This window comes from Sus scrofa, chromosome 15, assembly GCF_054392235.1.
Source record: "Sus scrofa isolate SSC_HxYL_T2T_F1_AM1 chromosome 15, Sscrofa_HxYL_maternal_Yorkshire_Landrace_v2.0, whole genome shotgun sequence".
Lineage (NCBI taxonomy): Eukaryota > Metazoa > Chordata > Mammalia > Artiodactyla > Suidae > Sus > Sus scrofa.
Window position 1 is genome coordinate 135587523 of NC_139397.1, and position 23422 is coordinate 135610944.

The 23422-nt window shown below is 56.9% G+C and overlaps 3 protein-coding genes across 35 annotated transcripts; 1 reads left to right on the forward strand and 2 right to left on the reverse strand.

The window, feature by feature from the left end:
• The first annotated feature begins 1039 nt into the window (after positions 1-1039).
• On the forward strand, positions 1040-3939 carry ZFAND2B (zinc finger AN1-type containing 2B). Of its 6 annotated transcripts, XM_085000508.1 has the most exons (11): positions 1040-1093; positions 1137-1149; positions 1212-1283; positions 1539-1633; positions 1876-2007; positions 2124-2281; positions 2540-2635; positions 2711-2771; positions 2853-2920; positions 3261-3333; positions 3564-3939. In XM_085000508.1, exons 3-11 carry the CDS (start codon positions 1229-1231, stop codon positions 3606-3608), a joined length of 783 nt encoding a protein of 260 aa, XP_084856634.1. In that variant the 5' UTR covers positions 1040-1093; positions 1137-1149; positions 1212-1228; the 3' UTR covers positions 3609-3939. The 6 variants fall into 6 exon arrangements, with proteins under 6 accessions (XP_084856634.1, XP_001927741.1, XP_005672281.1 ...); XM_001927706.5 differs by lacking the exon at positions 1137-1149 and having other exon boundaries at positions 1040-1079; XM_005672224.3 differs by lacking the exon at positions 1137-1149 and having other exon boundaries at positions 1040-1079; positions 3668-3939.
• A 104-nt stretch (positions 3940-4043) lies between these two features.
• Positions 4044-12171, reverse strand: ABCB6 (ATP binding cassette subfamily B member 6). Of its 14 annotated transcripts, none has more exons than XR_014830135.1 (20): positions 12092-12171; positions 11341-11920; positions 10876-11013; positions 9927-10113; positions 9631-9732; positions 9281-9464; positions 8322-8443; positions 7439-7548; positions 7205-7270; positions 6906-7031; positions 6710-6786; positions 6559-6622; positions 6358-6443; positions 6092-6149; positions 5806-5910; positions 5211-5385; positions 4953-5065; positions 4642-4824; positions 4503-4571; positions 4044-4319 (listed from the first exon to the last, which is right to left on the reverse strand). XR_014830135.1 is itself a non-coding variant. In XM_005672225.4 (20 exons), exons 2-20 carry the CDS (start codon positions 11884-11886, stop codon positions 4211-4213), a joined length of 2532 nt encoding a protein of 843 aa, XP_005672282.3. In that variant the 5' UTR covers positions 11887-11920; positions 12092-12171; the 3' UTR covers positions 4044-4210. The 14 variants fall into 14 exon arrangements, 2 of the variants coding, with proteins under 2 accessions (XP_005672282.3, XP_084856580.1); XR_014830136.1 differs by having other exon boundaries at positions 4642-4736; positions 5211-5449; XR_014830137.1 differs by having other exon boundaries at positions 5211-5449.
• Positions 12172-12226: 55 nt separating this feature from the next.
• Positions 12227-23413, reverse strand: ATG9A (autophagy related 9A). 15 transcript variants are annotated; one of them, XR_014828720.1, is made up of 16 exons: positions 23247-23413; positions 22214-22268; positions 21693-21824; positions 21528-21571; positions 20057-20121; positions 19101-19262; positions 18767-18908; positions 17783-18531; positions 17605-17699; positions 17262-17441; positions 16449-16697; positions 16069-16247; positions 15843-15960; positions 14537-14759; positions 14200-14345; positions 12565-13647 (listed from the first exon to the last, which is right to left on the reverse strand). XR_014828720.1 is itself a non-coding variant. In XM_021074529.2 (16 exons), the coding sequence occupies exons 3-16, from the start codon at positions 21793-21795 to the stop codon at positions 13642-13644; spliced, it is 2520 nt and encodes an 839-aa protein (XP_020930188.2). In that variant the 5' UTR covers positions 21796-21824; positions 22214-22268; positions 23247-23413; the 3' UTR covers positions 12565-13641.
• Between the last annotated feature and the right edge of the window lie 9 nt (positions 23414-23422).

Below are 23422 nucleotides of genomic sequence, written 5' to 3' on the forward strand. Positions count from 1 at the left end.
AGCCACAGGAGTGACAAGGCTGGGTTCCACTGAGCCACCAGGGAACTCAGATAAATTGGTATTTTAAACTAGTTCTGTAGGTGACTCAGATTTACGTTGATGTCTGAAAACCACACAGTTCCAGGGACTGTGCTGGGTGCTGGGGTCTAACACAATGCAAGGTACTTGGTCCCTAACTTCCCAGTATATTTATTGAGGTGGTGGGGAAGTGAGGGAACAGCTGATCACAGTAAGGTGGTAGGGTGGTGCTACAACAGAACCAGGGAGACCACAAAAGAGATGAGCTTAGCTCAAACTGGGGAGAATCATAGAAATCGTACAGGAAAGGCATGGAAACTAAACCTGGAGGGAGTTCCCATTGTGTCTCAGTGGGTTAAGAGCCCCACTAGTATCCATAAGGATGCAGGTTGGATCCCTAGCCTTGCTCAGTGGGTTAAGGATCCGGGTTGCCCCAAGCTGTGTGGTAGGTCTCAAATTCGGACCTGGCGTTGCTCTTGGCATAAGCCGGCAGCTGCAGCTCCCATTTGACCCCCTGGACTGGGAACTTCCATAACCCACAGGTGCGCCTTCTCCCACCCCCCAAAAAAGAAAGGAAGAAACTAAACCTGGAGGAGCTACAGCTCTGGAAAGAAAATCTGTACTTCAGAGAAACAGGAAGTCGTCAGCTCGAGTTGAATAAGTACAGCAGTGGCCCTGAACCAAATGGCTATGGGGAAGGTGTAAACAGCAGGTGAAGGACCCAATCGTGAAAGACCCAACCGTGAAAGACCCCAAACTACCCCAGCCCTCCAGAATGTCAAGCGTCCTAGCCTTCGCCGGCCCCTTCTCCCCTAGTGGAGCCAGACCCGCGCCCTGGGTCGCCAACTCATGCCGGGCCACCCACTAGAACGTCCAAGACCAACTATCCAGCTCCCTGCCCGGGGGAGGGAGCCCAGTGGGGCGGGGATCTGCTCTACGGGACGCTCCCCCGCCCCCCGGGAGGCTGAGCTGGTCGTGCCCGCCCTGCGCGATGACGTCAGCACGCCCGCTCGCGCCAGGGGAGGAGTGGGAGCTGCGGCCCGGGAGGTGCTGAGGCTCCGGTAACCCGGGCTGGGCGGGGGAGAGGAAGGGGCGGGACAGGGAGCCCCCCACCTAAGAGTGGGGCTCGCGGTTCGGACCCGGAAGGGGAGCCCGAGAGTTGCTCAGCCTCTCTCTCCTTTCCACCCGAGCAGCCCCGCCCGGCCCGGCGATGGAGTTTCCGGACCTGGGGGCTCACTGTTCGGAGCCGAGCTGTCAGCGCTTGGGTGAGGGGGTGAGGGGCGGAGCCTGCGGGGGGCGGGGCGGGCAGAGGGGCTAGAAACTGCGGAAAGGGTGAGCTCCAGGGCCAGAAGTGCCAGAGGGCGTGGCTCGGAGTTGGGGGCGTGGCTAAGGAGGCTGTGGACTGGGTTGCAGTGCGTTGCCAAGTACCGTAGCGTTTTCCCTCCCCGGGTGGAAGGCTTGAGTGAGCGGGAACGACATCGAGGTCCCGCTGGACCTGCAACCCGACCCACTTCCTGCAGATTTTCTGCCGCTTAAGTGTGACGCCTGCTCGGGCATTTTCTGCGCAGACCATGTGGCCTATGCCCAGCATCACTGTGCATCCGCTTACCAAAAGGTGAGGGGGCGGTCTGAGGGAGAGGGGGCGGTCTGAGAGTGAAAGGGGGTGGGGGGGTTGAGGATGCCTACAGAATCTCCTTAATCCCTCTGCCTTCCATTTCCTCTCCTTTCTGAGGCTCAGTGCGGGGAACGTCGTATTTCCTTTTGTATTGATGGGGGGCATATCCAGGTTCTTTCAGGACTGGGGATTTGGCTGCACTGGTAGTAAGCCACAGACTGACTCTTTCTCCCTAACTCTAGGACATCCAGGTACCTGTATGCCCACTTTGTAACGTGCCTGTACCTGTGGCCAGAGGAGAGCCCCCTGACCGTGCTGTTGGGGAGCACATTGACCGAGACTGTCGCTCTGATCCAGCTCAGCAAAAACGTAAGGTAAGTGTTGGAGGGTCAGCTGGGCCTACAGATGCCTAGAAACTTGAACGACTCTTAGGATGGGGTTGAAGGAGGATCAGAGTCTCAGCATAGACAATCCTTCCTACCCACCTCAGATCTTCACCAATAGATGTGAACGCTCTGGCTGCCGGCAGCGGGAAATGATGAAACTGACCTGTGAACGCTGTGGCCGAAACTTTTGCATCAAGCACCGTCACCCACTGGACCATGATTGCTCTGGGGAGGGGCACGGGCACCCAACTAGTAGGGCAGGGTAATCGCAACTGAGTCTTCTCTGCCTGCCTTTGGTCTGGGAACATCCTCTCCTTTTGGAACTGACTCAGCCTCTGTCATTATAGTTGGGACGCTTCACCCTGTCCCTTTTGGCTAGGGGAGTCCTTTATTTCCTTTTCAAGTGCATGCTTTCCTGACCTTTCGGCGGAGCTCCCCTCCTGACTTCTGGGTCAGGCCTTGGAGGAGCATGCAAGCTGGCTGTGCCTGGAGGCATGCCAAGAGTGTCTCTTCCCTGCAGACTTGCTGCCATCTCCAGAGCACAAAGCCTAGCTGCTTCTGCAAAGACCATCCCCAGCCCAAACCAGACCTTGCCTTCATCTACCTCTGCCAGCAGGTAAGCCTACCTCTTTCCCCTTCCCCCTTCCTCCCTTCACAGCTCTGACCTCAGCCTCTTGAATGTTTGCCGTAGAGCCACAACCCAGTCTCCATCCCGGACCACCCCTCCAGTGATCGCTTTGCAGAATGGCTTGGTGAGTCGGGCAGAGGTTAGGTGGACCGAAGCAAGTCCAGAGTAAAGTCGGAGGCAACTGGTCTTATTTTTCTGTTTGCAGAGTGAGGATGAGGCTCTGCAGCGAGCCCTGGAGCTCTCCCTGGCAGAGACCAAACCCCAGGTCCCAAGGTACCTGCTCTCAGGTGAAAAGGGGGCGGGATGTGGGTAAGGGCTCCATTTGGAGGTAGGTAGGTGGGCCCACTCTCAGCTGATGCAGAATAATAGGAACTTGGACTCAGAATGAAGCTTTTGAACTGTATGGCCTTTGACAAGTTCTTTAACCCATTAGGGTCTTAATTTCCCCTATAAAATGGGGACAGTATTCCTCCTTACCTTGTAGGGTTGCTCTGAAAATTGATAGAAAACTCAGAAGTGCTCCCAACAGTGATGCTGTTTTAGATACTGTCTAAAGATACATTAGATACATTTTAGATACTGTCATCCAGCTGAAGCTGTTCCTCCCTCCCAGTTCTCAGGAGGAAGAAGATTTAGCTTTAGCACAAGCACTATCAGCCAGCGAGGCAGAATACCGACAGCAGCAGGTATGAGGAGGGGGTGGAGACACGGCCTGTGCTGGGAGGAAGTCAGGAGTTTATGGGGCTGGGGAGGGGGGGGGAGGGTGTTCTCCCAAGGGGTAGTGTTTGGAAGGATGGTTATCCTTTGGTTTTCACTATGACTCCAGCCCATGCTGAGCTCTGCACTGAGGACTGTCCACCCTCATTTTCCTGACGCCGCTCCCTGTCTTCCTCTCCTTTCCCTCCTCTTGCTCCAGGCTCAAAGCCGCAGCTTGAAGCCGTCCAACTGCACCCTGTGCTAGGGCCTTGGGCTTGGGGAGGGAGGCTCAGCTGAGGAGGACTGTGGCCCTCGTACCTCTAGGGTCCACAGGGAGAGGAGGCCCAGAGCAGCCTGGAGTGAAGACGAGGAGCAGTGTCGTGGAGGGCGTCTCCAGGGATCACCGGGAGAAACAGCTTGTGGAGCTGAGCCTACAGGTGGCTTTGCTGCCTCTCCAGCTGCGTGGGAGAGAGCAGCCTGGAACTGCTCCCCGGCTGGGCCTTGCATCTTACTCCCCAAACACTGGAGCAGCCCCGAAGTGCAGGGGGCAGGCGGGGGTGCCGAGAACGAATAAAGGATCTTGGCAGCCAAGGAGACATCAGAGTGGTGTGTTTCTTTCTCAGTGTGTCCTGTCAAGAATGCTCACCTGACCTAAGGGTAGAGGCCCGTTGCAGCTGCCCACACCACAGAGTCACAGGGCTCTCAGCACAGTCCACGCTTTTATTTCCCCCAAAAGTCCTTTTTGAAAGGCCCTTTCCCTCACCACAGCTAGCACCAAGACCAGAATGAAATATGGCAGGGAAAAGGGCTGAAATGGATTTCCCTCCAGGTTATCCTCTGGAAGGGAAATGCCCACGACCATGGTCATCATGTCTTAGCCTTGGACTTGGTGTCTTCAGAGACTTCGTCTTGTCCCTGCTGCTGTAGCTGCCACATGTCAGCATACACACCACCTTGGGACAACAGAGCCTCATGCCTGGGGCAAGGAGAAAAATCTAAGTCCCAACCAACCATTGGTTTATCCCAAGAGTCCTCCCCACAAGCCTGTGAAAACAGGGCACTGGCAAGGGGGAACTTTCCAGAAACCCCTGGGATTCCACCTTTTTCTGGGGCCCCGGATTCAGAGGCCCTTCCCTGTCCATCCCGCCGTGCCCCTTACCGTCCTCTCTCCACAATGCAGCCATCCTTGATGACAAGGATCTGGTCGGCACTGATCACGGTCGAGAGCCTGAGTGGTCAGACATGAGTCACCCACCATGCCACCGAGGCGGGCCCCCGCCGCCTGCCGCCCACCGTACCTGTGCGCCACAACGATGGTGGTGCGGTTGGCACAGACTTTGGCCAGAGAGGCTTGGATGGCCCTCTCGTTAGATGTATCCAGTGCGGACGTTGCCTACAGAGAGGGACGGGATCAGAGTGCCCCTGGCATCCAAATCCCCGCGACAGGGGGGCAGGGGGAGAGGCCAGCTGCTGGCTGGGGCCTTGGGAATCAAAAAGAGTCTTGTTTGGGCTTCACAGCTGTAAGGTGTTTTGGGGAGACATGGGTTTGTGACAGCAGCAAGGGCGGGGGAGGAAGGAGGGGAGTGGGCTGCCCAGGGAGGGCCCTCACCTCGTCCAGCAGAACGATGTGCGGAGCCTTGAGAATGGTGCGAGCGATGGCCACCCGCTGCTTCTCCCCACCGCTCAGCTTCAGCCCCCGCTCGCCCACCTGCGTCTCGTACCCTGTGGATATTGCCCGCCTCCCTCAAATCACATGTAATCAAGTGGATCTCTTGTGACCAGATGGGCAAGGAAGGGATGGAACAGAGGTCAGAGGGAGTAACGGGACCAAACTGGGCAGGGGAGGGACTCCCCCGCAGAGGCTGACCTTCTGGGAAAGCCATGATGGTGTCGTGGATGCCTGCAGCCTGAGCCGCAGCCTGCACCTCATCGTTCCCAGCCGTGATGCGGCCGTAGCGGATGTTGTTGGCGATGGTGTCGTTGAAGAGGACAGTGTCCTGGGGCACGACTCCAATGTGAGACCGCAGAGACACCTGGGTCACCTGGGGCCAAAAGACCATATGCTCTGGCGTGTGAGATCCCACCAGGCCTGGAAGGTAGGCTGGGCTGGCGGGAAGCACAGGGCATGAGAGGCGCCGTGTGAGAATTCTGCCTCCATCTCCCCACACCTTAGCTGTGCAGGCAAATCACTTAACGTCTCTGTTGCCCCATCGACAGAAAGAAAATGCATTCTCTCCCTGCTTCCCCGGATTGCTGCAGCTCCTCGCACCCTGTGCGGCACCAAACGAATCACTCTCATGACGGCTTTCCTTCTGTAGGTCACATGCTGCTAAAGGCTGAGGTCTCCTGGCCTAGCTTTTGCCAGGGGTGACATCTCCACCCCCACTTCCCGGATGCCTAACACCTGCCATTCTGTCACTTATGGGCCCCTAAATTACAGCCTTTCTCCCAAGCATCCTTACCTGCGAAATGTCCTGCCCATCGATTCGGATGCAGCCAGAGGTGATGTCATAGAAGCGAAACAGCAAGCGCAAAATTGTGCTCTTCCCTGCTCCAGATGGGCCCACCTGGTGCATGAGAAAGAGGGGAAACGTTCTCAGGCCTGTGGGCTTTTCAGGTTTTCTCTCCAAGAGGCCACCAATGTCCTGGCTTCCACTTTCAAGCTAGTGGCCTGGTATGACAGGGCTCTCTGATCCCTGGGCCTGGGTCCCAAACTACCATGGGCACTGGAATAAGGGAAGCTCATACCAGGGCCAGCGTCTGTCCAGGCATCACAGTGAAGGACACATCCTGCAGGGTCTCCCGCCTGCAAGGACAGAAGGGCGTGGTCTCCAGGCTTGCACCCTCCCAGCGGGCCCCTCCAACACGAGAGCGACTCCTGGGCCCCCGCTTCCTGCTCAGGCTCTCCTCCCACACAGTGGGGGCTGAGATGCAGCGGGGAGGGGCAGGCAGGCAGCGTGTGAATGGACTCTGGAGAAGGGGGGACCGAGGGACGGCGAGGGGGAGGAGCTCACCCATCGGTGTAGCTGAAGTGCACATTCTCAAACTCAATCTGGCCCCTCTGAAAGCGAAGGGGCCCTGCTCCAGGAGCGTCCTTCACCTGGGAGAGTGCCACCAGAGTGTGCCATTACAGGCCTGGAATTCTCCCGATGCGGGAGGCACCAGCGGTGGGAGGTCCTGCTCCCCGCAAACCCCGCCTCGCTCGCCTCACTCACTTCTGTCTCCTCTTTCAGCAGATCGAACATGTTCTCCATGTCGATGAAGTTGGTCTGGATCATCCTGCAAGAAGAGTGCTGGCTGGAGCCCCTCTGAGGAGCTGGGAAAATAGCAATGGCCCCCAGTCAGGTGACGGCCGGGTCAGGTTACCTGTAGTAGGTGCCAAACCAGTTGAGGGGCATGTACAGCTGGATGATGTAGGTGCCGAATAGCACGTAGTCCCCAACCTGTGACCATCCAGGGAAGAGGATGGGGTCACAGGAGGCCTGTGGCTGTCACCCGGACCCCTTCCCACCGGGTAAAAGGGGTGGCCCTCTCCCCCCGGGGCCCAGCACACTTCCCTCACCTGCAGTTTCTGCTCACTGACAAAGTATGCGCAAAGCAGGGAGCCAGCGAGGAGCCCGAGTCCAATCACCAGGTTCTGGGTCTGGTTTAGCAAAACCAGCGAAGCGCTCGACTGCCACTCCAAACTCTAGGGCAATGGCGCAGGAGGAAGGACTTGTCATGTCCACACGGATGGTCATCACATCCCAACCTGGGCCGAGGCCCCTTCAACCCCGCGGCCCAAATTTGAGTCCTCTCGGCCCTGGCAATTCCAAGAGACCAGGCCATTGCTCTCGGCGGGCCTCAAACTAGCATCCTCACCTGATATTTGATGATGGCCTCTCGATAGCGCTCCACTTCATAGCCCTCCGCGTTGTAATACTTCACCTGATGAATTCAAACCGTCGCTGTCGCACACAGCCACAGCTTTCAGCTGCACACTGGACACAGCACCCACCACGCGCCCCCCTACCAGCTCTCAACAGCCCCGGCAGCTCCAGGCACCCTCTCCATATCTCTGCTCCTTACAACAACTGCCACTGAGGTCTCTGTTACCGTCTCAAAGTTTAGCAAAGAGTCCACGGCTCGGGCGCGGGTGGCATTCTCCTGTGTGTTCATGGCACGTCTAAACTTTGCTCTCCACTCAGTGACCACAATGGTCAGGACTAAAGAATGACAGGATAAGGAGGGGGAAAAGGAAGAGGGCAAAATGTCACTTCCAACAGCAGAGACTAGACCCCTGCCATGTACACAGTAACCTGGCACTGCAGCCCGGGATCCCAATTCAAAAGGGAGGGAGCAGAGTTCCTGTCGTGGCTCAGCGGTTAATGAACCCAACTAGCATCCATGAGGATTTGGGTTCTATCCCTGCCCTCGCTCAGTGGGCTAAGGATCTGGCATTACCGTGAACTGTGGTGTAGGTTGCAGACACGGCTCAGATCCCAGGTTGCTGTAGCTGTGGTGTAGGCAAACGGCTTCAGCTCCGATTGGACCCCTAGCCTGGGAACCTCCATATGCCACGGGTGCGGCCCTCGAAAGACAAAAATGAAAAAAGAAAAAGGGAGGGTAAGCTCCTGAGGGAAGGGGCCATGTCCAAGACATCTTTGCAGCCTGCACAAAGCCTGTGTAAAAATGGTTCTGGTGAACACAGATGAAGGCGAGCTGCCTCCTGTTACAGAAATGAGTTTCCTCCTTGACTCGCGTCCACAGCAGTACCTAATGTGACCAGGATACACACCCAGGGTAAGGGAGGTTCCCTTGGCCGAGGAGGCTCACGCGTTCCATTGGGGAGCAGCAGGAGCCTAGTCAAGTCCACTGATCTCCAGCCTCCCAAAGCGGTGGTGGGAGGCGGGGGTGTCTGCCTGAGTGGGGGCAGGGCTCAGGCCCAAGGGAATCCGTGGTTGCATTAGGGAGATGGTTTCACCAAGCAGCTACTCACAGAGGTAAAGACTCATGCACAGGAACACAATGAGGCCAAACCAAGCGTTGAAGAACATGCTGAAATAGACGATGCCAATGATGATGTCGGCCAGAGTGGGGAGGATGTTGAACACCAGGTAGCTAGGAGACAAAGTCAAGCAACAAAGAAAGGCCTTAGGCTTGGAGTCAGCAACTCGACCTAGAGGTTCCAGCGTAACTGTTTTGCTTTCAACAGCAACACACCGGAATCAAGCTGAATGCTCAAGACGCAGATGGCTAAACTACAGCATGTTCACACTACAGGATGCTCGGGGACCAGTTATAATGAATGAGGCATAGATCAGAGCACCTCTCCCTAACATTTTGATAACAGAGCCATTCTGAGAATGACGTCTATGTCACGATACCGTTGTAGGAAAAACCTCCACACCACCGCCTTAGTTCTGGGACTCTACACACCTACGTACAAAATGCAAAAAAAGTAGAACTTGACACACTAAACAGAAGGGGAACCTCTGGAGAAATGAGTGGCATTCAAAAGAGATTGGAATTATGAGAGCCTGTGTATGTTAATCTTGTAATTTATTTTTATTTTTTTGCCTTTTTTTTTTTTTTTTGGAGCCGCCCCGTGGCATATGGAGGTTCCCAGGCTAGGGGTCCAATCAGAGCCACCGCTGCCAGCCTACGCCACAGCAACTTGGGATCTGAGCTGGGTCTGCAACCTACACCTCAGCTCACGGCAACGCTGGATCTTTATCTTTAACCCACTGAGCAAGGCCAGGGATCGAACCCGAGTCTTCACGGATGCTAGCTGGGTTCGTTAACTTCTGGGCCACGATGGAAGCTCCCTAATCTTGTAATTTAAATGATGAAAAAAATAAAAAGAGCAGAGGAGCAGCTCCTCAAGCTGGGTCTGTTCTCCTAACAACCCCTCCCCCCTTGCTTCTCCAGCCCCGCCCTCCCACACTGACTTGGCACCTGAGCAGCCCCGTGACACTGGACGTGCCCCGGTCCACGATCCGCAGCACCTCGCCCGTGCGGCGCCCCAGGTGCCAGCGCAGCGAGAGCTCGTGCAGGTGGGAGAAGAGGCGCAGCTCCACCCGCCGCGAGGTGAACTGCTGCACCCGGATCCATAGGAACGTGCGCAGGTTGCTCACGAAGCCTGGGGGGAGCCAGGGGAGGCCTCGGTAGGGCGGAGGGGCTCGGTGACCTCAGCCCAGCGGCAAGAGGTGAAAGGTCTGAGAGCAGCGAGGGGCCTGGGGGAGGGAGGCCTGTGGAGGAGGGACAGGGGCCAACACCAGTCAGGGTGAGAGCAGAGTGCCTCATACCCGTGCTGCCGGTGCCACCCCCCTGGAGGAACTTGAGAAAGACGTAAGTGGTGACAGTCCAGGCCAGGGAGCTCCACGGTGCATTCTGGGTCAGCAAGTTCACTGTGGAGAAAACGAGTCTGAGCCCACTTAGGGCCCCTAGGACTCTCTTCAGGAAAATCTGCCCCAGACACTGGCCACAGCCTCTTTCTGACTGGCTACCCAGACTCCGTCTCACCTCCCAAGGTAAGGGTCCCCCCACCAACCAGACCAATGAAAGAGCAGAGTGCCGAGCTGACACCCCTCCTCCCTCTCACCTATGTCCCTATAATAGATGGGGACCAACACATTCAGTCCTCGGTCCAACCCCATGAGCCCCAGGCAGAGGAGCACAACCAACTGCAGAGCTGGACTCCCTCGAGGCCACAGGTAGCCACTCAGTAGGCGGAGCTTCCGGCCAAGGTCTCGCCAGGTGGACTGTGGTGGCCCCTCTGTTGACTGAACCTAGGATGGTGAGACACAGGGAGGTGAGCTCAGATCAAAATGAAGCACACTAGGGAGTTCCTGTCGTGGCTCAGTGGTTAACAAATCTGACTAGGAATCATGAGGTTTGCGGGTTCGATCCCTGGCCTTGCTCAGTGGGTTAAGGATCTGGCATTGCCGTGAGCTGAGGTGTAGGTTGCAGATGCGGCTCGGATCCCGCATTGCTGTGGCTCTGGTGTAGGCCTGTGGCTACAGCTCCAATTAGACCCCTAGCCTGGGAACCTCCATGCGCCACAGGAGCAGCCCTAGAAAAGGCAATAAATGAATAAATAAATAAATAAATAAATAAATAAACAAACAAACGAATCTGACTAGTAACCATGAGGTTGCAGGTGCGATCCCCAGCCTTGCTCAGTGGGTTAAGGATCTGGTGTTGCCGTGAGCCGTGGTATAGGTCGCAGACATGGCTTGGATCGATCTGATGTTGCGGTGGCTGTGGCGTAGGATTTGACCCCTAGCCTGGGAACCTCCATATGCTATGGGTGCGGCCCTAAAAAGCCAAATAAATAAATAAATAAAATGAAGCGCACCAGCCAGAAACCCCCCAGGGAACACATAGAGGCTTACAGCTCCCACGTAACTTAGACCCACAAGTGATTCCTGATGAGGTCAGAAAGGTTAACAGGGCACAAACTGAGATTTGGGAAAGAATTTATTACGGTGGGAAGAAATGACAGGGAATGGAATTAAGAGGGACCCTAAGGTTCAGAAATTGCTGTGTACCTGGCTCCTCTCTATGTCTTGATCCTCTTCATTGACCCGCAAGGCGTAAGAGTGGGGACGAAGCCCAGGGGCCCAGAGTCCCAGGACAAAAAGCCCTCCAGACACCACATACCGCAGCACCCACAGGCTAAACTGAACCTACAATTAAACGCATGGGGAGAATATCAAGGAAGGCCAAAATCCTATTGTTACTACTTATACCAGGGCTGGGGACTGGTGTAGGGCACACACCCAGGTCCTCCTCAGGGCCCCAGCATCTAGTAGGCTTTAAAAAAAATCCACAGTGACTCAGCACAGCCACTCCCCACCAGCTGGCTATCAGCTCCCAGCACCCAGCAGGGAGGGCGGGCCCCTCCTTTCTTCCCTTAGAGGCATTGGAAGCCTGGAGCCAGTGTGACCAGAATTGTGGTCCTTCTTCCCCGCCCCTGCTAGCCATGCCTCCCCTACCACCACAAGGTCCCTCACCTGCTGGCTCAAGTTCTCCCTTGCCCACCACCACTGTGGGCTGTTCCAAGACACCAGGGCCAAGTTTTCAGCTGCAAAAGCCACTGTCCAGAGGAGCAGGAGACCCGGGCTGTGCGTGAACTTGATCCAGACGCCCATCGCCAGCTTCTGCCGTGCCTGGTTCCGCTCAGTCACAAGCAGCCCCAGGCCACAGGCGCTGGCCACAGTTCCCAATACAGTAGCCAGCAACAGGTAGCCGGGCAGTGGGGCATCCTGGGCAGTGCCCACCCGGCCAATGAGGCCGGCTAGGGGCAGCGCCACCTGAAGTGTGGCCAGAAGCAGCTGCAGCACGTAGGGAGCGACACGAGGACCGGCCGCCCAGGACACCGCATCGGCGCCATCAGGCCTCTCCGGACGCTTGCAGGGAAGAACCGGCACCAAGGCCAGAGCCCCCAGGCCCATCAGCATTGAGGGCACAAGCGTGAAGAAGAAGCAGGGGCTGAGGCCTTTCACCCAGACCGGACCCGCGGGTCCTTCGGCCTCGCAGTAGTTACCCACAGTCACCATGGTAATGCGTGGCCTCCGGCAGGGGCTGCGGGGACTAAGGGACAGGAGAACCGGATCGGCCGCTGGGGGCTGGGAGCGGAATCCCGGGTATCTCGGGTCATAGAGCCTCCCGGCGCTAAGCTGCTGGGGTCGCAGGGTAGGGACGCACGTGGACCCGGCCACACCACCCACTCAGGTCGCGCACGCGCCGCCGCCACGCACTCACGCCGGGCACGTACGCCGTCGCAGCCGTCTGCCCCTCGCTCGCGGCAGGGACCCTCGGGTCAAGTGCCGGCCTGCAGGAACGTTCGGCGCTCCACTCCAGCCGCTCTCTTCAGCGGCAGCCCCGCCCTCCCAGCCCCTACTCAGGGTCCCCATTGGCCGAGTGTCCCCGAAGGGGCGGGGGAAAATGGTGCATGCCAGGGAAGGCAAAATAGACGGGCGGAGTCGGCATGGTCACGTGCTCAGGGCGGGAAATCTGACCGCACGTCCTGCCGGAGTCCTTGACCTCCACCGAACCGTGGATTAGAAGCTGCTCTCCTGCTCTCCGACTAGGTCGGTATATCCAAGCGACCGCATAGGCCCGCTTTCCTGCAGGGCCGACCTGGCCCCCCCGCCACCTGGGTGAGCCACACACACCCTATGCCCATTGTCCCCAGAACCCTAGCCGGGCGGACGAGACAACAATATGCGACCAGGTCAAAGTCCCTTCTTTATTAAGGGTTGTCAAGCTATACACGGTCCCCACCCCGTTCCACCGTGAATTTAGACAGCGTAGTTCACCGCTCACTCGCAGTGGACGGAGCTGGGTGAAGGGTGAGGCGGACTTCACAAGGAGCTGGGTCCCAGCATGCAATGCGGCAGCCCAAAGCCCTGGGCGAAGCAGTCCTGTCGCCCTCCATCCCCCTCTAGGGGACAGCGGGATGCAGGCCACAGCTCTCGTCCTGGGAGATAACCAAGGGCATACTCCAGCCCTGTCCGTCCCATGTGCAGGTGGTGGGGAGGTACCATAAGCAGCAGGGGGGCCAGGAAGGCCTCTGTCCCCCCCCCCCCCCCAGGGGTCCATCCTAACATTGGAGAGGGCAGCAAAGAATTTCCATCCCGCTCCTGCAATTTCGTAAACCTTCCTTCTTAGTGTCAAAAGATAGCGTGACGGGAGCTGGGAGTGAGAGCCTCCACACCAACGCAAAGCAAAAGCTTAACAGAAGGGGAGCGAGCCAACAGAACGAGAACAAGCAGGAACAAGCGGCACACATGCCAGTGATGTGCGGGAAGCAGGGGAGAGGTGAGCAGGCTGCAGCACTGGGAGAGAACTGGGGGTGAGGTAAGGGCCACAGCCTGAGCTGCTCGTCTGTTCAGGGTAGGGGAAGAGAGGCTATAGAGGTCGAGGGTCCAGGCCCAACCTCCTCCCCACTCCACAGTTGGCACGTGTTCTCCCTGCTTGGCAGCTTCTGTGGTGGGCAGTCCTCTGGAGATCTGCAAGGGTGGGTGCAAAGGTGGCAGTACTGGGGCTGGGCTGGGGACCAGTTTCTAGCACCACACTCTGAGCCAAGGGGGGTCCTGGGGATGAGGCTAGAGTCCTGTGCGCCCTGATTCCTAGGCCCCCAATCTCTCGGCGAGCCCAGTGTTGGCACCTCCCTTGGCCAGGCACGGACACACAAACACCACACGCGTGGAGCCAGGCAACACTCTGAGGAGCCCTCCATGGCGGGCAGATGGGATGGCAGGGCAACGGTGACCTCCATCCTGGGGCATAGGGACCCCCTTCAGCCTTGTCTATACCTGTGGAGAGAAAAGCCTTGGTAGTAGAGATTGTCTTCAGTTACCTGCTTCCACAAGAGAAGCCTGAGATAAAGGAACAGGAAAACTGGATTCTTGGGGAGGGAAGAAAAGGAACAATCAGGTCCTGGATTTCACAGCAGGTGAGGAAGGAAAGGGAAGTGTTTGCCTTTTTTTTTTTTTTGCCTTTTCTAGAGCTGCACCCGCGGCATATGGAGGTTCCCAGGCTAGGGGTTGAATCGGAGCTGTAGCTGCCGGCCTACACCAGAGCCACAGCAACGCGGGATCCGAGCCACATCTGCGACCTACACCACAGCTCGCGGCAACGCCGGATCCTTAACCCACTGAGCAAGGCCAGGGGATCGAACCAGCAACCTCATGATTCCTAGTTGGATTCGTTAACCACTGCGCCACAACGGGAACTCCAAAGGGAAGTGTTTGGAGGGGAGCTGCAGTGTCTCCGCACAGGAGGCCTGCCTTCCTTCAGGAGACGCTCTGACCCCAGCCTGGAAGTGACTACTTCTGGCAGTCATTCTCGAGTCTTAGAACCCTTACCTTGTGCACCTGAGGTGGAAGCTCATCCTCGGAGCCCTCTTCGGGCACGGGCTCTGGGTGCCTTGATGCTGACTGCCCGTCTTCAGCCCATCCTCCAAGGGGCAGCCGAGAGAAGTGAGAGGGGGCCCGGGGCACTGTGCCAGGGTCTAAAGACACAAGTAAATACTCTTAGAAGGAACACAAACAGGACTGAGGAGAAGGGTTCTGGGCTGCTTGGGGTGGTGGGGGTGCAGGGCAGGGATTAGTTGCCCTGGATCTGGTCCTTCTGATCTCTTCCTTCCTAGAGGAAGAACCCCTGTTCCCTGAAAGCTCTGTGTCCTGTACCCCCAGTGGCTACCTGTGATGCCTCCGTAGCGCCTCTGGAAGCCCCCCTGCAGGGCGGTGGTCTCAGGTGCTCCAGGCCGAGGTGTGGCACAGGGATAGCTGGCAGAGCGGGGGATAGGCTGGGGGGCCCGGGCGCCCTCTCCCCCCTCTTCAGGGGCACTCTCCCCACTCTCATCACTCTCCCGGCGGTGCCACACGTGCCGCTCTGGTTCAGCCTGCGCCTGCTGCTTGTGGAGCTGAGAAGTGGGGGACTCATTAGTTGGGGACAGAAGGATATCGGTCTGAAACAGCTGCCCCCCACTGTGATATCAGCCAGATCCCATTGATACCACCTCACCTAGAATCACTGACTCAGAGTACCTGTCACGTTAAGAACGTATAGCAGCCATATGACATTTTACAGGTTCAATTCTCAGCAGATCACTGGAACAAGCCTGTGCATAGACTGTAATGCCTCCCATTTCCCCCAGTCATTCGATTCAAGAACAAACTGGTTGGGAGTTCCCGTCGTGGCTCAGTGGTTAACGAATCCGACTAAGAACCATGAGGTTGCGGGTTCGATCCCTGCCCTTGTTCAGTGGATTGAGGATCTGGTGTTGCCGTGAGCTGTGGTGTAGGTGGCAGACGAGGCTCAGATCCTGCATTGCTGTGGCTGTGGTGTAGGCCTGTGGCTACAGCTCCGATTTGACCCCTAGCCTGGGAACCTCCATATGCCATGGGAATGGCCCTAGAAAAAGCAAAAAGACAAAAAAAAAAAAAAAAAAAAAAAAAAAAGAACAAACTGGTTACAGACCTAAGTGCCAGGTACTCTTAGGTGCCAGGGATACAGCAGTGAACAAAGTAGACAAAAATCCCAACTCTTGTAAGGCTTATATACTTAGGGGAGGTGGGGAAAGACAGACAATAAACAAATAAGTAAAGAAAAAATACAATGTCTGATGGTGCTAAACGCTATGGGAGAGAAAAGCCAAATAGGAAGATTCAGGAAGGTAGGCAAGGAAGGCTTTTACCAGGGCAGCCAGAGATGGTCTCACAGGAAGGGTAAGAGCAGAGATCTGAATGAGGAGGGAGCCACATGGATATGTCAGGGAAGTAGATTCTTGGCAAGGGGAACCACGAGTGTGGAAAAGCCCCGGGTGAAACTAAGCTTGGCTAAAAAGGACAGGAAGCAAGTACATGTGGCCATGGAGACTGCAGAGCAGGTAAATGGCAAGAAGAGGTTTGACTCCATCTCTTCTTATTCTCCACCTCTAAAACCCTCTATTCTATTTTCAGCTGCCGCCTTGGCTCTATGGCCCTGCCCCTTCCTGCCCACTCACCTGGTGCATATAGAGGGCATGCAGGCTCATCTCGGTGGATGCATATTCCGACAGCACCAGGCTCTGCAGCTGTCCTTCCCACACGCTGCTCCCGGAGCTGGCTGTCCTGGCATCCACCCTGTCCCCCCACCCCAGCACAGACAGACAGCAGTCATCAACATTTCTGAGACCCACACAAATTGCTGGGGGCTCCTGCCATGCCCTCCCATCAGCCCCCTCTACTCACCCAGAGCCTGTCATGGTGCTGGGAGCCCGGCCCGAGGGAGCCTGACCAGGTTGCAAAGGGGAGAAGGAGCGGAGGGCGGAGGCAACTTCAGCCCTGTGCCTGGAGCCCTGCAGGTCTCTGGGCAATGGGGGGCCCCGGCAGGATGAGCCAGCTACCACATTTGCAATAAGGCTCAGTGGCTGTGAAAGACAGGGGTGGGCAGAGTTCACAGGGCAGAGGGAGGCCTCTGGGTCCCCGGTATCCTGCACACGACGACCCAGTAGCACAGACAGAGCAGACAAGGAAACTGACAGGGTTAGCCCTTCCACCCCATGCCCAGTCTGAAAGTCCTAGCTCCCGGAGGCCACCCTGCCTGTCATCTCCCAGGCCCAGGAACACACCTCGGACTCAGACTGTAAGGACTGAATAGATGTAAAGAGGGCATTTTCAGGAAGCAGGCCCCCCTGGGCCAGGCCGGCAGCTGCTCCGTCCCGCTGAACTTGCTCCTTGAGGAAACCTAGGAAGGCCGTGCTCTCACGTGGTGGCTGCCAGCCAGGGTTGGTGATGGCAAAGTGCATGAGTGACAGCTCCGTCTTCCCATCCTCGGCTTGCTGGTACACAGAGGCCTCCGTCTGCCCCCCGGATAGCCACTGCACAGGGGGGGCTGCAGTGAGCAGGACTGTCTTCTAATAGGAACCCCTCTTATTGGTGGGGGGGAACAGGGCCCTGCACCCACAGCATGCAGAAGTTTCCCGGACAGGGATCAAACCCGCTCTACTGCAGTAACCAGAGCTGCTGCAGTGATGGTGTCAGATCCTTAGCCTGCTAAGCCACAAGGGAACTCCTACAGGAACCCTTTGTGTACCTTTCCTGCGGGGGGCGGTGGGGCAAGGCCTGGCTCCTAGAGGACAGAGCCCACAATGTACTGCTCTATCTTGTCCCAGGGCCCTGGTGCCCACCCCACCAGTGGCCACACGCCAGGCTAACTGCTCAGTTTGTGCCTTTCTCAGGGGAGCCTGGCCAAGGGTGTAAGTTTAAGGCTACAAACCACCCCGGCTCCTGTTTTCAAAGCAGTGTGTGCCCCCGGGGCAGGGCTGCCCAGAGGCAGAGCTGCCATTCTGTGATTTGTTGGCTCAGAAGGGTCGCCTTTTTGCAGTTTGCCACTGTACATACCAGCGGAGCCTCTGGCAACTGCCCCCCTCCTTTCCTAATACCTGGGGATGCCCATGCTGGCGAACATCCATCTGCGCAAAGGAGCAGGTATCGCCAACACCAACGACCTCCACGGTGAAATTGCGGAAGAAGTCTATGATCTCCAGGGCCCGAGGACGCAGGCAGAAGATGAGGATGAGGGGGGTAACGATGGGGCTCAGTAACTCCTCCAAGATGAACACCTAAAAGGGAAGGGTCCGAGGTCATCAGAGAGCAGGACAGAGCCCAGCCCTCGCCACCAAGCTATCAGCCAGTCTCTAGTGGCCCTAACTCCAACTCCACTCACTGCCTTGTACTGGAAGAGCTGGGCAAACTCGTCCCGGGTCTGCGAGCGGTGGGCATTACCCTGCCAGTGGTCAGGCATGTAGTGGATGTGAGCGAGGATCACTCGGAGCAGCTGCTCAGGGCAGAACACCATGTGCTGGTCCGGGATAAAGGACCTAGTGGGATCAGGGCCACGGTGAGACGTGAACCTTTCCCGGGAATGCGGGTCGGCTTGCTCCCACCTGCTGCCCTGGCCCACCTGCACACGGTCACGGTGACCCCCAGGAGCGTGACGGTGGTGAGGACGTGTTCCACGGCCAACACATCTTCATCGTAGATGGTGAGGGCGATGAGCACGGCCAGGATGGAGCCAGCGAAGAAGGCGCAGTTCTTGGCCAGCAGTGTCAGCAGCGGGGACAAGAAGCAATTCATGTACTTGGATGCAGGCTTGTAGCCTCGGTTGAGGCGGGACTGTAGCTCGTGCTCCAGCTCGTTGAAGTGGCGGAGGTAGCAGCGACCGTAGAGTGACCAGCAGCGTGCTCCCAGGGCCCCCGGCTCCCGCTTCAGCACCTCGGCGTAGCTGAAAAAGGCATAGAGGATCTGCCAGATGAGGATGAGGGGGCACAGCAGGAAGTTGGCGATGCCAATCCACAGGATGCGGTTGCTGAGGCGCTGGGCCAGCTCGAGCCGCTGCCCCCCACGTTTGTACTCAGCCTTGAGGCTCCATTCGTTGAGAAACAGGGAGCCAGGTCCCCAGAAGAGGATCAGCTCAAAGTTGTACTTGAGGCCACGGGTGAAGAAGACGGCCTCCCCGAGACCGGGCAGGCGGAAGCGCAGAGGCAGGAGGGATTTGTTAACCAGTGCCACCATGTAGTTCTGGAAGCGGAGGATGCGGTGGTAGATGTCCAGCTCTGTCAGCTCGCGCTTGTGGATGCAGATCTGGTGCTCTTTCTGGGTCTGCACAATCCGGGCCTGTACTTCTTGCCATGTGCAGTACGGAAGGGCAGACTGTGGGATGGAGAAGAGACAGGGATGGAGGCTGGGGTCCCCCTGCCCTGGACGAGCCACGAGGCTCGGGCGTCCTGGGCTGAGCTGAGTGGAGCCTTTAGGCAGATGCTCCTGGACCTGCCGAGGATGGAGGAGGATGCCTGATGCCCAGGAACACGCTCCCCCTGCCACCCCTTCCCAAGCTGCGGATGATGCCTTGGGCTGCGGTGCTGAGCACCTGACTTCTCTGTCTCACCATGGGGATGCGGAGGGCGTGCAGGTAGAAGGAGTGGATCTCCCAGTAGCAGCAAATGTTATAGATGAACTTGATGAGCCGGTGGACCCAGAAGACGGCGGCGATGACCAGGATGGTGATGAGGGAGCCATTTTCCTGAATCCTGGTGGAGAAAAAGTAGGGGAGGAAGAGTGGCCCTTGAAGAGCCTTGGCTGACACGCTGCTGTCCTGAAGGATCCAAAGAGCTTGCGCCCGAGTCTGTGTCCTAGGGAGTGTTACTGCCTCACGCCCCATTCCCTTCCCCACCTGCTAGCTAAACTACAAGCTCTGGTGCCCTGGGACCAGCAGCCCTTACCTGGCACTGCAGACTTGGGCGGGCAAAAAGGCATCTGGCAGAGTAACCTTGACGGGCTCGGTAGGGTGAAGACTGTGGTTCACCATCTTGTTGGCAAATAGGATGTCGTAGTCCACACAGCTGACCAGGAAGGTGGTGAAGGCAACCACAAAGAGGAACTGCCTGGGGAGTTGGGAAGAGGGGGCGCAGTCCGAGAGTCAGAGAGATACCAGTGAGATGACGTGGGGAAAAGGAAGAGTCTGGAAGCGGCAGGCCGAGATTAGGGTGTAACCTCTGTGGAAACGGAGGGGCTGAAGAACTAACTCCCTGCTGACTCTCTCTACCGCTCAGCCCCAGGGGACCAAGCCAGCTCCTTGCTTTTGCTCTTGACCTCAGGTATCACAGAATCAGCCTGCTTTCCTATCTCTACCACCGCTTGCAGGACTCTTTCAGAGGTTTTAGACTGTGGTCTCTGGTCCCCAGCCTCTGATTCTTGAGATGCTAGGCAGGCAGAGCCCTTTGCAGACCTGAACTCTTTTCTTATGGAGGAAGGCTTCCCCCACCCTCTCTCCCTTTGGCAAAACCACATGGCTCCTTCCTCCCGGAAGCCTCTCTCCTCAGCAGCAGGCCTCAGGTGCTACCAAGGCAGAACAGAGGTGTCCTTGTCAAGCGAGTGGCTAGCACCTCTGAGCCCTCCTAACTGAACCATGCCCATTCCACTGATGAGCTCTGACGACGCGATCGAGTGTGGGTTCTCTTGGCGGAAGAGGGAAGCCTTGGAAGACTCCGTATCATGGAGATGAAACACATAAGGCTGCACATTCTGCTGCCACACCCAATCCTCAAACTATAAAGGTTTGTGAAGTTTTGAGCCCAAGACTGAGCTGCAGTGGCCATTTGGGCCAGGCGTGAGTGCAAAGAGAGCAAACGCTGAGACGCAGTCCTTTGCCACATCATCCATCCCTTCTTATACTTACATGAGCTCAAAGATCTCTCCGATGAGCATACAAGTGAAGCCATTCTTCTGGTGTAGATTATAAACGTGAAATTGTTAAAAAAAATATATAATAAAAGTGGTCAGGAGAGAGAGCAGTTAAGCACGAAGACTTTGCTGTCACATACCTGAGCTTAAGTCCTGGCCCTGTGATTTTCGGGCTGGTGACTCTGGCCAAGTTTCTTTTTTCTCTTTTGGCTGCCCGGAGGCATATGGAGTTCCCAGGCCAGGGATCGGATCTGAGCTGCAGTTGTGGCCTACACCGCAGCTGCGGCGATGCCGCATCCTTAATCCACTGTGCCAGCCCAGGGATCAAACTTTTGTCCCAGTGCTCCAGAGACACCACAGTCCCATTGTGCCTCGGTGGAAACTCCTGGCCAAGTTTCTTAACATAAGGTTTTTTGGTTGTTTGTTGTTTTGTTTTTGTCTTTTTGTCTTTTAGGGCCGCACTGGTGGCATATAGAGGTTCCTAGGCTAGGGGTCGAATTGGAGCTGTAGCCACCAGCCTATGCCAGAGCCACAGCAACAAGAGATCAGCCATATCTGTGACCTGCACCACAGTTCACGGCAACGCCAGAGCCTTAACCCACTGAGCAAGACCAGGGATCAAACCCGACTCCTCGTGGATGTTAGTCGGGTTCACTAACCCCTGAGCCATGATAGGAACTCCAACCTCTCTTAAGTTTTTGTCTGCAGTGGTATGTTGGGAATAATGGCAGCTGTCTCATGGGATTATTAGGTCTGAGAAAACGCATGTACAGTATTTAACACAGAGCTGACACACGACAAGTCAAAAGACATTATTACGGTTATTAGCATACCAGCAAAAAGGAGGATTATTACCCTTCGAGAGTTCCCTTATAAATTAATGCTACAAAGTGCAAGGCCTGTAGCTCTTGGTAAATGTGGGGTATTTTATTTTATTTTATCTTTGCTTTTTAGGGTTGTACCGACGGCATACGGAGGTTCTCAGGCTAGGGGTCAAATCAGGTTCCTAGTCCGATTTGTTTCCACTGTGCCAAGAAGGGAACTCCGGTATAGTTATTTATTTATTTATTTTTATTTTTAATATGGAGGTTCCCAGGCTAGGGATCCAATCAGAGCTGTAGCCACTGGCCTGTGCCAGAGCCACAGCAACGTGGGATCCGAGCCATGTCTGCAACCTACACTGCAGCTCACGGCAACGCCGGATCCTTAACCCACTGAGCAAGGGCAGGGACCGAACCCGCAACCTCGTGGTTCCCAGTCGGATTCGTTAACCACTGCGCCACGATGGGAACTCCCCCCGGTAGCGTTATTTATAACAATCGTTATTTCCCCAGCCTCTTGTAGGCTCAAGATGGGCTCCACTCTCCTTCTGGGATTAGAACCAAACCCACACCAGCTTCCCATCAGGGGTCTGGCTTCAAGAGGGACTAAAGGTCCCAAAGCTCCAATGCAGAGACAAAGGATATTCGGGAGAAGAAGAGGTCAAGGTTTTCAATGTGGTGCCAGGGTGCTGTGGGCACAGGAGCAGAGATGTCAGAACCCTCAAGGAATGTAAGCCCCTTCCTCACTCAGCCTTCATCCACCCACTCTCCCCCATGCCCCAGCTCTGGCTGTCACGTCCAGGAACTCACACTTGCTCCCCTCAGGGACGTGCACCAACAGGTCCTCCTCCCCAGGGGGTGAATCACTGTAAGAGGCCTCTAGGCGCTGGTATTCAGTGTCAAACTGCGCCATCACCACCACCCCCTGTCCACCTTGTCCACCTGTGGGTAATGAGGAAGAAGAGACTCAGGTTCAGACCCTGGTACTGTCTGTCTTCTCTGCCTGCTCAACCAGAAATAGGTGAGAAAGAATCCTTGGGCTTGGTCCCACTACCAGTCTTTTGGGATCAAAGGCAGAGGGAGAGGAGTGACCCAGGAGAGCAGCAAGCTCAGGGCTTGGGAGGGCTTCATTCCCAGAGCCTTTACTGAGCATCTACTGAGGTCTTGCTGGCCTGAAGCCAGACTCTGCCCCTCTGGGGGGTCTGTTTCATCCTCTGATATTCAGTGGAGAAAAGCCCCCCCCACCTCCTGGAGAAACCCTGATGTCCCAAGAGACTAGCAGTTTGGAAGCACTTTGTAAACAAAGGTCTGAGATAAGCACATGGCCCTACCAGCTCCATGGACAGTGTCTGCTCCACTTCAGCCCTCGGTGCCCTGGCTCTGCAGCTGCTGGAGGAGAAGGTGTCAGGCCCCAGAGTGGGGAGTGGGAATAGAAACAACCCCAACCCTCCCCTCCCCCCACCCCCACTAAGGGAGGCCAAGCACAGGACAGGGAGGCTGCAGTGGGAAAGAGGCACCCTTCCAGCCTAGGGCTGTGGGCACCTCCCCTGGCTCCACTGTACATGGCCACTCACTCAACTCTAGGATCCCAAGAAGTGGCTTAATGAACCTGTGGAAACTGAGTCTGTATAGGGCTGGACCCCTTGCCCCACCTCAGCCTCAGAAATTAGACAGATCTTTCAAGGTTCACAAAGCCCCAAAGCCAAAACCCAAGAAGAGAGTGTTTTTAAAAGAGGACCTTTATGTCAACTCCTGCCATTGCTTCCCCAGCACCAAAGACCCACTGGGCAAGCATTGCTCCCGGATGGGAAATCCTGACTGGGACAGTGTAGACCCAGATCCCGAGAGAACTGTGGGCTCCCTTGGTCTCTTGAGCCAGATGTGGTCTAGGTGCCACTCACCTAGTCAGTGCAGACCCTGAGGCCACCGAGAATGGCCCAGCCTGGCCCCCGTGGGATTCCCTGGGTTAGTGAGAACCTTGGGTCCAAAGAAGCTGACCAAGCCCTCAGGGAACTCACCACTTACTGGGTCAGTGTAGACCCAGGGCCCATTGAGCCCCTGCCAGTCGGGCCTGGGCTCAGGGGTTCCTGCGGACGTTGGAGGAATCGAGCCAGTCCGACAGCTAATTCCCCAGGTGGGCTGGGCTGTCTCCTGACACCCGGCTGCCACGACCCGAGCCCAGAGAGCCCCAGGATCGCCCGGCCCCAGGCCGAGGGCTCGGCTCCCAACAGCGGACAACCTCGCGCGCGGCCCCGCCGCTCGCGCGCGCCCTCCCCCCGCGCGCCCCCGCTATCAAAACATTCCGGCTGCGCGCCTCCGCCCCGCCCGCGGCGCCCCTTTCCCCGTTACCCGCCGCGAGCTCACTTAGGGCTCCACGGGCACCCCTGGCCAGGCCCGACCAAGACCGTGGGATTTCGGTAACCGGTCTCGCGTTTCACCTCCGGAACGGTGACCCGGGTGATTCCAGGGGCGCAGTCGGCTCCACTGGGCACGGCCGGGCCCGGAGCGCTAGGCCCCGGCGTCTGCCACTCACTGTCACC